The sequence below is a fragment of the Tachypleus tridentatus genome, chromosome 6 (genome assembly GCF_004210375.1).
Source record: "Tachypleus tridentatus isolate NWPU-2018 chromosome 6, ASM421037v1, whole genome shotgun sequence".
Lineage (NCBI taxonomy): Eukaryota > Metazoa > Arthropoda > Merostomata > Xiphosura > Limulidae > Tachypleus > Tachypleus tridentatus.
In genome coordinates this window covers 30,522,348-30,538,158 of record NC_134830.1, presented here as the reverse complement: position 1 = coordinate 30,538,158, position 15,811 = coordinate 30,522,348, and the positions used below count along the sequence as shown (strand labels likewise).

The 15,811-nt window shown below is 29.3% G+C and overlaps 1 protein-coding gene across 3 annotated transcripts in view; it reads right to left on the bottom strand.

The window, feature by feature from the left end:
- LOC143252176 (uncharacterized) overlaps positions 1–15,811 on the bottom strand; it is a 58,363-nt gene that overhangs the window by 16,380 nt on the left and 26,172 nt on the right. For all 3 annotated transcript variants that reach the window (XM_076503915.1, XM_076503917.1, XM_076503916.1), the window contains exons 9-16: positions 14,367–14,421; positions 13,121–13,250; positions 11,165–11,223; positions 9,400–9,497; positions 9,043–9,095; positions 7,490–7,564; positions 5,316–5,356; positions 514–665 (exon numbers count right to left, since the gene is read on the bottom strand). In XM_076503915.1, coding sequence (XP_076360030.1) covers positions 514–665; positions 5,316–5,356; positions 7,490–7,564; positions 9,043–9,095; positions 9,400–9,497; positions 11,165–11,223; positions 13,121–13,250; positions 14,367–14,421 — 663 coding nt within the window. The remainder of the gene's footprint in view (positions 1–513; positions 666–5,315; positions 5,357–7,489; positions 7,565–9,042; positions 9,096–9,399; positions 9,498–11,164; positions 11,224–13,120; positions 13,251–14,366; positions 14,422–15,811) is intronic.

Here is a 15,811-nt window from a genome sequence, read left to right as displayed (position 1 = left end):
CATGAGCTAAATGGTTAACTCACCAGTGGTTGCTAGTAAATAACCTTTTAACAACTCAAACTACAACATCAGCATACAGTAAACAAGTTCAATTATAGGAATAGTTTACTATCATATCAGCATTCTGCAGTTGGGTACCATAAATAAGCTACAGTATTAGTAACAATCAGGTGACAAAAAAGGATCACAACATCATGAACACAACTATATTGACTAGACACATTTTGAACATATTGTCACCAAATTTATGTACTTGTAACTAAAATACATGTTAACATTTGCATGACAGACAAAGCATAGATAGCCCATGAAGTAGCTTTGGCTAAAACAGAACAAGTTTGACCTAACTAGTCTTGCTATGCACATTTCCTCATATTAACCATAATCCCTTTCCTATAATATACTATTTTAAAAAAATTAAAGAACTTTTTTGTTACCCCTTCATTAATAGTTTCTGCTAATTTTAATCACAAAATTGGGTAGAAACAGAAACAGAGTCTAAATAATAACTACCTGACATTTGAAACTGTACCAGGCAGAGGTTCAACTGTGTTTAGTGCTGGTGTTGCTCCTACTGTTGGAGGTCGATGAAGCTGCTGTTGACTGAATCCCATGCTAAAGGGTAAAGTTCCACCTTGCATAAATGGAAACAGCAAGGGGAATTCCTGAATAAAAAAGCAATAGGATTTGTTTACTGTCTGTACAAGAAAGCTTACTTGTTTCAAACATCAAGCCTAACTGGTAAAGACGTGAATTATTCAAAAAGAACAGTATAAAAATAACAAAATAAAGTGTAGTCTCTACATAATGGTTTCTGTTCTAGCAAAGACACTTCCATTCATAAATCATTAATTTATGCAAGTTCATCATTATAAAAATATTAATAAATACTATAAAAAATGGTTGGTAATTACACTAAATTATGAACAAAAATACATATACTTTGGATTTGACTCAGTAAATTATTAGATAACAGTTGTACAAACATTAAAAATTCTTGCATGTTACATGTATACTATCACTATTTATGCTATACGAAGGCTGTTCAAAAAATACGAGGACTGACGTCATAAAACAAAATGTACTTTATTTAGAAGTTACAGGTCTGGGACCCCTTCAAGGTACTCTCCTCCCCAACGCACACACTTATCCCAACGGTGTTTCCACTTGTTGAAACAGTCCTGGTATGCTTCTTTTGTAATGTCCTCCAGCTCCTTCGTCGCATTTGCCTTAATCTCGGGAATCGTCTCAAATCTTCTTCCTTTCAAGGGTATATTGAGTTTGGGGAACAAGAAAACATCGCAAGGAGCAAGGTCAGGTGAGTAGGGAGGGTGGGGAAGAACAGTGATCGAGTGTTTGGCCAAAAACGCACGAGTTCTGAGGCACAATTTTCGCAGCAACACGGTGCATCTTCAATTTTTCGGTCAAAATCTCGTAACAAGATCCAACTGATATCCCAAACTCTTCAGCAAGCTCCCTAACAGTCAGACGTCGATTTGCCCGCACCAGGGTGTTGATTTTGTCGACGTGTGGGTCGTCAGTTGACGTGGAAGGACGTCCAGGGCGCTCATCATCTTCAATGGACTGTCGACCATCCTTAAAACGTTCATGCCATTTGAAACATGCCGTACGCTTCATAGCAACATCACCGTAAGCCGTGTTAAGCATAGCAAAAGTTTCAGTCGCAGATTTTCCAAGTTTAACACAAAATTTCACAGCAAGTCGTTGCTCCTTCAGGTCATTCATTCTGAAATCCGCCAAACGAAAAAATCGCACTTCACCTAAAACCGCGTAGCTAATACACAAATGAAGATATCTGCAATCGGGAAATGGCGTCGTAATCAGCTGATCTGTGCAAACCTAGCGACACCAAGCGGATATAATTTACATATCTTTATAAACATAACATAATTTAAATGTCGCATACATCACTATGAGTAATATACTTTGTATTTTAATGGTGCTTACACCATGATGAATGAAATATATCATGATTTATCATTAGCACCTTGAAGAGTGATGTTTATCAATTTTAATACTGTGAAAATCATGAGCAAAGCATATTCTTAGCATTACACAAACCTCAGAGAGTAATGTACAATCATATTTCTATCACTGAATATACAAGAGTAATGTCTACCATTATAGCAACGTTTCATGTGCCATGGTGAATTATATCATCCTTTATATACTGCAAGCACTATAATAAATGTATTTCCCAAACTGTGGTCACAAGACAGTCTCAGAAGAGGACCTCAGTACATCTAGATATATTCTCTTTAAAAAATATACACAAGACTGGACAAGATATTTCAAGCGAGAATTTTATTTACTGTAAAAAGTAGATTCCACAGCATTATTTATACTTGAAATATTTTTCTTTCAATGAACAATTACACATATCTCAGTGATCATATTTTAAATTTCTATTAAGTAAGTAGGTAATGTGTCCTCAACCATTGTCTAAGAACTTAAAGGCCATCAAACTAAAATGTTTGGGAACACCTGATGTATACCAGTTTCTTACTGCACACTTCAAGACAAGTATTCTATGATGTAGTTTTGTTACCAAATACAACAAGTTCAGTTTTACGTTTTGTACAGAATAAGACAATATATACAGCAGTTTTATGTTTGCATAGTTATACTATGGTAATAATGTATGCACTTTTTTATTTTTATAATAGTACATATCTACTTCTTACATAAATAAACATCAAGTCTCTAAAATATATATTAATACTGTATAGTCTTACTAAACTTATTATTTACACTGTATATCTATAATTTATTTCTTCATAAAGTTTTCAATTTATTCTCTTTATAGCATAACATTTATAAAGAATTACTAGAATACTACAAAGTTTCACGCCTTTTATGTAATGTTCAATATAGAGACATTTAATTTTCATTAAAATGATGGTAATAAATAAGTGTTCAAAAAATTTATGGTAACAGGACAGTTTTATGCAAGTATTATAACGCTTATTATATTGTTCCGTTTTCACACAAAGGTAATTTTACCTTAATTTTATAAAATTATGTTTTATTACAAATGGTATATTTAATCACCCTTCATCAGTGAAATTACACTCACATCAACTTATTTCTACAGATAAGAAATCAGTTGCATTCAAACATTTAATTCAAATAAATTGTGCACTAAATACTGTTGGTATACAACAATTACAGCTTTGCTGACAAACTATTTACTTTCATAAAATATTTTATATCATTCTGAAACCTTACATTTACAAAACTATTTCATCAACATTATTTAATTAATTAGTTTTCAGCAGCAAATAAAGCCATACATGTGAACAAAATCTGCATTTTATCGTTTGATGCACGTATTGAAATAAAAGTTCTGAGAGATATTACAGCACAGGTTGTATCAGTTTATAAAAATTATTGGGTGTTTGCAGAGTTATAATACCCAGCTTTGTGCTTTATAATTGCAAAAATAAAACAGAAAAACTTAAAATTGTTTTAAAACTAATTTTCATGATTTGGAAATTTACTTCTCACTAAATGCCAGAATCATTAAAGTCCTTAAAAAGTCAAAGCAATTTCTGAAAACTTTCAAAAACAATGTAATCTCATTATTATGACTATTTTAACATATGTACAGCATTAACTATGACCACACTTTTAAATGAACATTGCTAACATGAACATCTTTTCTAGAATGAGGAACATGTGGGTGAAAATAGTTTGAGGGTGAAGGTATGTTTTAATTTTGTTTTTTTTCTGTATAACTGATGGTAGGGTAAAATGATGTTAAAAGTTTATTGATAATTTATAAGAATTTTCTGAGTAGGGGAATATAACAATTTTTATTTCCAAAATTATAAATTCTGATATTCAATTAAATTCAAGACAAATATTTGATAGAGAAACATTCTATTAATAAACAAATTGTATGTTGTTGTTGTTTTTTTAATAATTGAGCAATTTTGTATTATGGCAATTATAAAATATAGATATACATTATAATAACAACATTGAACAGTAAAGTAAGATGAAATTTCTATCTTTTAGAAAATACAAATACTAAATATGTTGCACTTTGTGAAAATTAAAAATTAATTTAGTTCTTTAAAATAATGCCATTTAACCTAGTGAAATATTTTAACTTTGTTTGTAGCTGGAACAAATATAAAAATGTAAACAAATTTCAACTCTTACAAAACCACATTGAGCTGTCTGTTGTGTCCACCCCTGATTTTAGTATTATAAATCCAAAGACTTACCACTGTCCCACAGGGGATGAAACCATGAGGATAGATTTGAAACATCAAATTTATTTAACAGGAAGTTTAAGTCACAGCTTTTGATAATGAAAAAAAATAAATACTAATTTTACACTTCAAGTGTGTGATTTTCATCCAAATAAGTAATCAATAACTGAACTTAGAACTACTCATTTTATTACATCATATCACGAACCTACATATACTGTCTACTGGAATGTGTGCTGTACACACTATCTTTAGGCCATGTTATATATTAGGACTAACTATTTTACACTGTACATCATACTAGTATCTCCATCAATGAAAACATAAGAAGTTAAAATGGCTTGGTGCTAGGACTTTTGGTAAATATTTTATTTTTAAAGACTTAAGTCTGAGAATCAGCTCACATGGTCAATTTTTTTAGATTTTACTTCAGTTCTACAAGCTAAAATCTAATTTGTCATTATGTAAGCTACATTCAAATTAAACATTTAGTGTTTATCTTTAAAATAATTAATGAAAACTAATAAATCACTTGTGTTACATTTTCATATTAACAAGTATGAATCTGACAAGATGACTCAAAACATCCAGTGCAATAAAGCTGCTAAGAGTAAACAAAAGAAAGTGAATAATATCTGCTCAGTAGAATTAAAATTAATTAATTTTAAAACTGTAATTCACATAATGCAGATATACGTATGCAACCGGTTCCACATAAATACTCCACAAATAAATGTTATAATTAAATGAATTCACAATAAGAGCTTTAAATAAATGTAAAAATAATTGTTTTAAATTATCTAACTCACAAATACATATTTTGTTTAGGTAAGTGTTCAATGTAGAAACTACATAAATAATAAGAAGCTATTAGAAATAAATGTCTAATACTATCAATATACAAACTTTAACCCATTCCACAAAGAACCATTCTTTTTGATTGCACACATATGCAATACAGTGCAATATATATACATGTGCAATTAAGTTTCATAATTAGTTTATATTGGTATAAATTAATATAATACAATTCCTACATTTTTAATGCTGAGCAGTACAAATGTTTCTTCTTACCTTCATTTTACCTTTTTTTGAAAACTTCCTTTTTCCCTTTTCTACATAAAATGAAAACTGTTGATCTAAATGCTTATTAAACAGAACTATACATAACAATAATATACAAGTGATAAAAAAGAAATTAAATTTAATTGAAAATCAAATACACAAAACCAAAGGCATTTTTAATCATGATAAGAAGGAAGAAGAGAAGTGAAATGCAACTTTTTAATTAAGTGATCAACTTTCCCAAACCAAAGAATTATTGTAAACTATATGTTATGATAAATTACTTTAAAACTTTCAACGATGATGACGAAAATATTCAGACAAGAAGCAACTGAGAATGAAGTTTTCAAGAACAGTAATGCACTGAATTTTAATGATTGACAAAATGAACATTTATGAACGCTCAAAAAAAGAACTTGGATCAACTGAAAATAAAACTTCAATAAATTACACTATTAGTACAAATTTTCTATAAAAGCAGTGCTAGAACAAACTAACTAGTATATCAAAAGTTAGTTTTAAGATTCTTCATCAAATAAAGTTGAATAAAACAATTAAACCTCTACTTTCTTTACTTAAGTGTTTGTTTTATTCTCTGCATCTTTAATTACTACACTGTTAGATCCCAGTTTCAAATTGTAAGATTATTAATAATACAATGGAACCCCTCTAAAACAGCCACCTTCAGGACTGAGACAAACTGGCCTGATTAGAGGGGTTCCACTGTACATAATTAGGGATTATGTAAATAAAAAAGGAACTGTGACTGAATGACCACCTTTAAGGGGTGACCAAATCTGAGGGGGTGGCCACTTAGAGGGGTTCCACTGTAGTTTAGAAATAAACTTTCTCAAGCTACAGAACTATTTAATTCTAAAAGTAAATTTACTGAAACAGTACATGTGCTCTAATGAAAGTAGTATTTTAAGATTGAAAATTTCCTGAATAATTGCACACAAAGAAAGTAAATATTTTCAAACTGAACAAGCACCTTTCATACAATTAGATAAGCAAACAATTCAGAAATCCCAAGGTTCAGGTATAAAACTTGTAGTTTAAAAGTAAAGGCAACAAGTTAACAGCAACTGCCATTTAACAATTTTATGGAATGGAAATGTATTTCTCACTAAACTTGTTAAAGCAATTTCTGGAAACTTTTAAAAACAATGACATAAGTGTGTTGGATAACTGTAGCTGAAAGTGTGGAAAATGTTTAGAAAGCCATTATGGTCAAATGTCAGACTTTCCAATCTAAAGCATAGAATGCAATATGACTCATGGGTCACATACTGACTAAAGGAGGAAGGTTTGTTATAATGAAAGACAAAATACATTCAGACAGGTACATATCTTCAAAAACGATAAATACATTGTTAGTTATGTTACATATAACATGGGTATTATATTTTTGAGATTCTATTTCAAGAATAGAAATTATTATTATTATTATATAATAGAAGAATTTCAAGTATAAAGAATCTTACAGAGAATCTATAATAATATAAATGTTTACTAGAATAGATTAAAGAGGTTTACCAACACTAGCTATTTTAAAACAACCTTAAAAAAGGAAAATGAAAAGAAAAATATCAATGAAAAATTATTTAAGTGAAAGAATAATTGTTTGTAGGAAAGATTAAATCTGTAAAGCATTTTTTTTACTGGTTAAATATATAAACACACCATAAAATACATGAATTGTGTATTTAAATGTCAATATTATTTAGAAATTAAAAGATTAAGCAAGATATAACTAAAGAATTCTACAAACTTACTCCAAAAATGACATATTATAGTTATTGACTTTAAATCAAACTAATCTTCTCAAAACTAAGAAAATTATACTATACTTGGATTTATAACGTTTCTACTTCTTCACCATCATATATGATGATAGGTTATAAGAAAACACAAAATTCAAAGCTTTTTCAATAAACAATATAAACATTTTTACTAGGACATGTATGGTTTTAACTTATTCAGTCTGATAACTCTGGTACTAACAGGGCACCTTGTCTGTAGCTGTTAACAATATATTTTTATTACATATTCCTACATCTAGTTAGTGGTCTACACATTTATGGGAAGATGAGCTCTATATAAAAATATTACGTTTAATGGCTATTCTTAGTATTCTGTGTATTTGATTCGTGTTATATTTGTTAACAAAATTATCTACCTACCAACAACTTCAAAAGTTCCTTGAAAAGCAGCACCAAAAAGTCTGAATGATTTTGAAGTACCTTGCCATCCAAATGCTGCAAATTAAAAAATGCATATTAGATAAAGATGTGTTCAAAAAGTTCTGGTTTACATTTTTCTTTAAAGATGTGTGCATGTATCTTATTATAGCAAAGCCATATTAGGCTATTTGCTGTGTTTATGCCTATGGAAGTCAAACACCTTATTTTAGCATTGTAAATCCAAAAACTTTTGCTGTCCCACCAGAAGACTTTCATTCAGGAACAAAGAAAACATTTAAAAAGTTTCAAATACAAAAGAAAACATTAGAGACCAACTAGGAATATACTGATTAAAATTTAATGAGTAAAAATATATATAATGAATATATTAATTTTCAGAAAATTAAGAAGTCATACATTTCATAGATTTTGCATATTTGTTTCTGAAATAAATTCATCTTTGTGTGGAAGCAAAATGGAAAGAAAAACAGAAAACTGTGTGAAAGTCCTTGTTGCACACAATAGAAAAATTAATCTAAAGGATCATAAATGTTACATCCATGGGAAGCTTTTTTAAAATTTACTTAACTACACAAAAGGGAAATTAGGAGTAGGGAAAATTGAACAATATCATTACATATATAAGGAATGATTGGGTGTACAATGCTAAGCCTTGCAGAGTATTTGAGGATGGATCTGTCATTCCTGAGAACCCCATCTGAGATAGCCGTGTTTATGTGTTAATATTTTTTCTGTGTATTTTTCGTAATTTTCTATATATAAAATCTGAATGTCTTGCAAGATTTAGCGCATCTTATTCAACAAGATAATCTATACGTCATATTTATCATACCACTTTGCTCAAACAGTCTTTTGTACTAGAGGTGTTTGGTAGGTGTCACATACTGTGGAATAAGTTTAACCTTGCACGTACTGAAACACCCAACACAGCCATCAGATTTGTTCAAAACTTTACATACCTAAATCTCATACATAAGTAATCTAGACTGGTCACTTGAATGGTTTAATTATGGGAAATACACAGGATGCTGTTACATTTTATTAATTTTGTGCCTTCAAATACAAAATATCAAAGCCAAACAATCAATGTTTTGTATATGAAATAAGAGTCCTTTCACAGATATGATAGGAATTCACAGGTCTGTAAAGAGCACAATTCACAAGAGCCCGTCTATAAAAGATTATAATTTGGACAATTTTTCTTTGCATATCTGCCATTCTTTCAACAACTAAAATTAAGCAGTTTCTGCTTTTCTTATTCAATGAGATTATGTAACTGAGTTTACTCCATTAACTTCCATGGTGATAAAAAACACATTTTTCAAATCTCCCTAGTTACAGGAAAATGCAACTCAATTTATATAATTTACTTTTAAAATCTCACCTCATCAAATCAGCACTTTGTTACATACTTCATGAGAATTATTAAAGATCTTTCAATAACGTTCTCAGACACAACTTGAACTGTCTTGAACACACTTAAATTAAGCTATCAGTGACATCAAAAGTGAGTTATATTCTACTAAACTTACCTTTAAAAACAGGAACAGGAAGAGGCTGAAGATTCTCATAGGGAACAACACGCCTACATGTAACATTCAGAAAACATGTCATAGAGTAACATTTTAAATAAACATTGTAATTATAACAAAACATATCAATACTTAATTTTACAAGATACAGTAGTTTGAACTTGTTCAGATAAAAATATTAAATTTAAATCTGCATTTAAATTAGGTCATGGTTTTGTTTATAGCAGTAGTAAACCATATTATTTCTGAAAATACACGTACGCAATACACAATTATAAATCACCACCAATGTTTTAATTAGCACACAACAAACCTATAGGTCAAATGCCTATATATTTATTCATTCTAAATACTAACTTTTCTCCTAACTTTTCAATGAATACTGTTACTGGTCCTTGGTCTGGAGACATTTCCTGAATGTGTCCAGCATAGTTCTGGTCTTCATCTAAGTTCACCTGCATTAATGAGTGAGCAATAACGAAAAAATACACACTAAATATAATAATGTCAAATTTATGAAAAAAAAATACTGAGTAGGTCACAAAAAGGGTTACTTGGTTTCAATCATATTGTCAAAAATACTTCAAACAGTTTCACTGGTCTTAATACTAAGCTATTTTACAAAATGTTTGTGACATTCAACACTTTTGCTCTGTTTTTTAAACAATCTGATTATGGTGCTGGACTGATTAGACATTGTTAGACATTCTTTATATACGGTGATGCAAAATTCATGAGCTACTACATGAATTTTTGAAGGTGAACTCTTTGAAATGTGAACTACTCATATCATATATAACACAGTGTCAATCTTTCACTCAGGTTGGGGCTCACCTTCTGCAGTATTTTCAGTATGTGTTATGACTGATTATTTGTTTCAAATCTTACAGATTGTTTACATGTGCGATGTTTCCTCAAAAGAAACAAAAGTGTAATAACACAGGATCAGAGCTTTGAAAAATCCTCACTCAACAGGATTACATCACATGTCATTACACGGTTATTAAACAAAAACAAATATTGTAACAAAGGAAAATGATATATTTTATAATTGTAATATGAATGTGTTTAAGGCTTAGAAATATCATCCTGGTGTGGATCTACTGTACTACTGTATATATTCATACAGCTCAACTAATGAAAAATAAATATGTAAACATTATTTTGGTGTGCTGAGTAAAAGTTTGTAAAAATTATGAAAAATCTTAAAGTTCTTGAATGTTTATATTACACAAAAAGTACAAAAGCTCCCATAGACCCAATTTATGAGAATTATGACTAATATTCACACTTGTTAATCATCAGTAACTACCATATTCTTAAAATTTCTGTCAAACATCAAACCTCTCTCAAAGCTGAATAATTTCCAAAACAAAATACACAGCTTTTACTTCCAACAGGTCAGAACTAACAAGGATAGAAATTATAATCAGCTAGAAAGAATGGCAGCAACAAACCAACTAATGAAGGAAGTATCACTGACTCTATTTAACTGTCACGAAAAATGTTAAGTAACTTATCAGGATCTAGCTGACACTGCTATATAACTTGCTATTATGCATGTAGATATGATTATAGTTCATCCACTTTTTAATAGAACTTTCCTTTTATCACATGTGACATAAGTATGTATGTATGTCATATTTTATTATAATAATTCAGCATTATTTGTGTTTTTATTTTAAATCACAGCTACAGAGATTTTCTGGTAGTGTTCATGTGTGGGAAAATAATATTGCTTTTAGAGCTCCTTCAGGAAAAATCAGTTATATGGTAATACAAGAACCTTAAGTATCACATTTTACACAAACATTGAGGTTTAACTAAGATCATAATTACATCCGTTACCTCTAACTTTGATAACTTAAAATGTTACTTAAGAATGTACAGAATAAGAGAAAGCCTTTTTTATATAATGAAGATATGCAACATCAAATCATGAAAACTTTATAATGCATAAATATAGGTTAAAGGAACAAAATTAATTTAGATGCTTAATTTATAAATGGCAGACTTAAATCTTAAAAGTTATAGGATCAGTAGTGTCTAACTACATAAAGCTAACAAGTAAAAGGTAGTTCATATTTAAGTTCTTGTTGTATTTAAAAAAACCAAAACCTACCACACATTTCACACCCGGAGCAAGATCTGGAACAATCATTTGTTCGTTACGGAGTTGTTCTGAAATTTAAAAATATGTATTTTTAATGTATTTATACATTGTGTGCGTATGCGTGTGCAAGTACATACGTGTATATTATATATATATATATATGTATATATACAACACACACACACACACACAAAGCAATCCATATTGATGAAATTACAACTTACAAAATTTGTTTTCAAAATTCAACTTTTATACACCATCCCCAGTAGAAGACACAGGTGTTTTATTTTCAGTAGAGATATAATTAACTATGCATTATAGTTCAAATTTGAATTTTTCCACCTCAATACTCATACATTATAAAATTCAAAAGTGTATGGTCTCTTCTTTTATGGCATAATGGCCTACTACAAATAGAGAGATTATAGTAATATTATTTTGCTTCTTTCTTAGTATTTTATGAATTATTCATCTTATTCATTCTGGTAGCTAGACATTCTATTACACCTGTCTCTATTCTGACTAAATGGTTTACTTCATCGTTAAGATACTTAAATTTGAGTGATTACATAAGTCACATAAAATAACCAATTACTTGAAATTACAATCAAATCAATCCATGTTATGAAAATGATCAAATAATCAAAATCTTTTCCAAATATTACTGTTTTCTAATATCCCATCTATTGGATTATTGTCACTATAATTTCTTATAATTTGGAATTCAAATTAATTAATATAATGGTTCAGAAAAATAACCACAATTAGTATTTATGTTTGATATTATTTTCAATTATTTAAACTATGTTAACCATGTTAATTGATTAACAAATTTCACTTACCACCCAGCGCTATTTACCCATATCTGTGGGGTTTTATGTAAACTTCCAACTTATATGAGATACATAATACATTAACCATCATGTCTAGAAATGGAACTTTGTTTTCTAATATTGGAATTGTAAATCATGCTGGGAATGTTGTCTATTCAGGAATCTTGTCCTTAGTGTTTGTACACAAAACAACTTTATTTCAAATACATCTTAGCCACATTCTAAAACTTAAGAATGACTAATTTGATTACATTACCTTAAAAGTGTTCCAAGTAAAGAATGTTCCTTAAAAAAAGTAGAAGAAATACAGGATGTAAAACTATAGTTAATCATTATCATCTAGTAATACAAAAACTAATTAATTAATAATTGCATTTAGATTATTCAATAGACTATTTACTAACCATGACAACAACTGATAGCCTATCACTCCACCTTACTATCAGTACTTTTATGGCATATTTTTTAATTGACACTGCATAATATGAAAGTTTAACAATGAAAAGTTAATAACTGTTACTTATTACATAATATAAGAAAAAAATTCAGTTTTCATCTTTTTAAACTAAAAACAGATGATGCAAACTTTGACAGATTTCACTAAATTTCAGGTTGTTTTCTTTTTGTTGAAAGTGGCATGTGTTTTTTAAACTAAGATACTACAGCTTGTAAAGCTTTAAGTCATAATAGTGTTCCCTCTAAGCTGTGTGGCTGCATTACAACCAATCAAGTGTCACATACTTCATTGTTCCAGCCACATACAACCTAAGCACTGGTGAGGAGTCTTGACATGTTGACAGCTTTAATGATTTTGGCAGTCAATAGGCTTAAAGCCCAAATAATCAACTGGTAGCACTGCAAAGTGATCTAATCATCCAACAGGGTCAATGGCCTAAAAATACACACACACAAAGGAAAAACTGGAAACACACATCCACACATTACCTTAATACTGGTGCACATGAAAAACTCCATTCAGCACATGGAAAGAAAAAAATTAGAGGGAACATTGATCATGACTAAGTTTTGATCAGTTTAACCTTAATAACATTAACCTTTCATTTTCATTTCATAAGTTAGTAAAAGAACATTAATATTTTACAAACAGGACACATGAGATAAAAACGTTTACCTTTTCTAGCTTCATTCCACAAATCAAACTCAACATTTCTATATATCTCAGGATCTAATGCTTTAGCCACTTTGTAAGGAAATGGAGGCAAACCCTGAGCCAGAGCTTTCCTTATCTCTTCAGTAGCATTCTGGTAAAGGAAACAAAGAGAAAAGATAAAAAGTATCATAGTAAACTGAAAATATTTTCTGTCACAAAATCTTACAAAGTATAACTGTTTCTATAAAAATTATTGTTGGTAACAAAATTTTATTACAACAATAATAGCTCAGTTCTATATTGTATTATCAGATCTTTCAACAGTCTGTTGCCATAGTAGTTCCTTTTTAACTTTTGCACAGTAAGACTGAATAAAAATAGTAAGGAATTTGCAATCAATGAAACATCTAACACAAACCACGACATTTGGTGGTCTTGAAAGTTTATATCAATTGTTTGAGCTAACATAGTAAATTCTCTGCCATACACATACAAACCTATATTCAGGGTCTTTAACAAACATTCTTCATTCAGTTCTAGTATTAGTAGCTTCTACACAAAGCAAGTTATACCTACATAGATAAGAACTACAAAGCTAACCCAGTAAATAATGTAGTTCAATTACTATACTTACCTAACTAAGGCTAAATAATGTCCAAAAATAAGAACTTAAAAATATGAGAATACACCAATTCAACAGCTAGCCACACTCACTGTTACTGATAATTTAAACCATAATCCAAATTTCTCACTAGGCTCAGATAGCTTGAGAAACTTAGGCAAATCTTCAAACCAATTGCTAAATCAACAATGCAAAATAATCTTTACAACAATATGCAATCAAAAATAATGAACTTAATACAATCATTTAACAAGTATAATTGACAAAACTAAGAATATATAGAAAATAGGATATTATTATTATGCCTCCTGCAAATAATGTATACAACGTTTCTTAATGTTTCTGCATTATTTACCTGTCATGAGACTTCTGAATCACCCTGAATGTTTATAAACAGCTCACCTAATTCTACACATTTTAATCAAACCCATTACTTTTCAAAATCTAACCTTACACATTAGAATAATAATCGTTTGATTCCCCCCACAAAAGTAACATATAGAGTTAACAAATACAAATTGATCATTAATACATACTATAATCTAAGAAATGCTTTATCGTTATAGAGCATAGACCAAAGGCAAACTCGAGTCAGCTGAATATAATAACAATGATCTATTTCACTTTTAATTACCAAAATCTTACCTCTTCATTATCCATGTTATGTCCATTTCCACTGTTGAAGTTTGTCAGCATTGCACTTTATAAAAATGTTTTATATTTTGTAGTTATTTTTTAGTATGTCACTTGTATACACACACACAAACATATCAGCTTCATTGTTTATCAAACCAAATCTCTTATAATAGTATTAAACATTTATTAACGTTTATTTAATATTATTTTTAACATTTACATGTAGTTACAGCATCTATAAGCATTCACAATCACAGAATGATGAAACTGTTACAAATACAAACAGTATGCTGTTGCATAATGCTACAATTAAGAACTAATGACAATTTTAACAAGTTTATTTTCTTTTTCATATGAATGTGTTAAAAAGAAAAAAACAAAACATGAAATGAGGTTTTCATGAAAGACTTCTTCACAAAGATAAAAAATATTTAAACTTAAATTAGCTTTTTTAAATTTGAATTTTTACCTTTTTTTTCATTTAAATACCTACTTGCAGAAAACATGAGCTTCCAAGATGATATTAGAACTTACACTCACTGTAAACAATGCTGAAGAAAAACTGTTATAAATGTTATCTAAGTACTTCAAAACAAAGAACATTATGGAAACAAAACTGAATTATGTGGCTGGTGAAAATACAAGATTTAATTGTGAAATTCTATCTGTGTAAATACTTATCCTAAACTTACTGGTGGATCCCAACAATTCTTAGACTTCTCTCTCAACAACAGCTTATGCATCAAACTGTTTCCAAATCTATGACTATTTACAAGTAAGTTTGTAACAAAATGAGATACACAAAAATATGTATCTGAAATTACCATGAGTGCTTCAATTAATTCCACTTATTACTGTTCATATTCCTAGGTGATTGTATACATAAAAAGGGTGATTTTACCCAAGATTTTTGGTTAGTTATTATCAAAAAGAACTGATGACAAGCGAAGATAATAGTTCACAATGTGATATAATATACGAGAGACACTAACAATATAGAGCAAAGGGCTAAATAAAAAATATGCATGTAATTACTAGTTTAAACATTTAGGTAAATTATATTTTCACATCTCTGAAATATTTATAAGAGTATTTAAAAGTAGAAAAAAAACAAACATGCTTCATTTAATGATATTTCAATTTATTAAGCTAAAGAAATTATAATTTTACACGTAAACTATTCTCTTCCTCAACGAAAAATATTCAATCTGAAGATGGATGGATATAAAAAAAAATATCTTTGAATGCTGTATGTCACTCTTCTTTTCCATACATAAAGTATGTGAAAATTCCGAATCCATTTTTCCACTTTTCGTTTATTCTACTTCATATATAAAAGGATATGCAAACCAAGAATTTAAATTGTCAGTACAGTTTTTGTACCACTTACCAAATATTAAAACAACAAAAATGTTACTAGGTTATCATGCCAAAGTTTATGAGCATCTTAAATT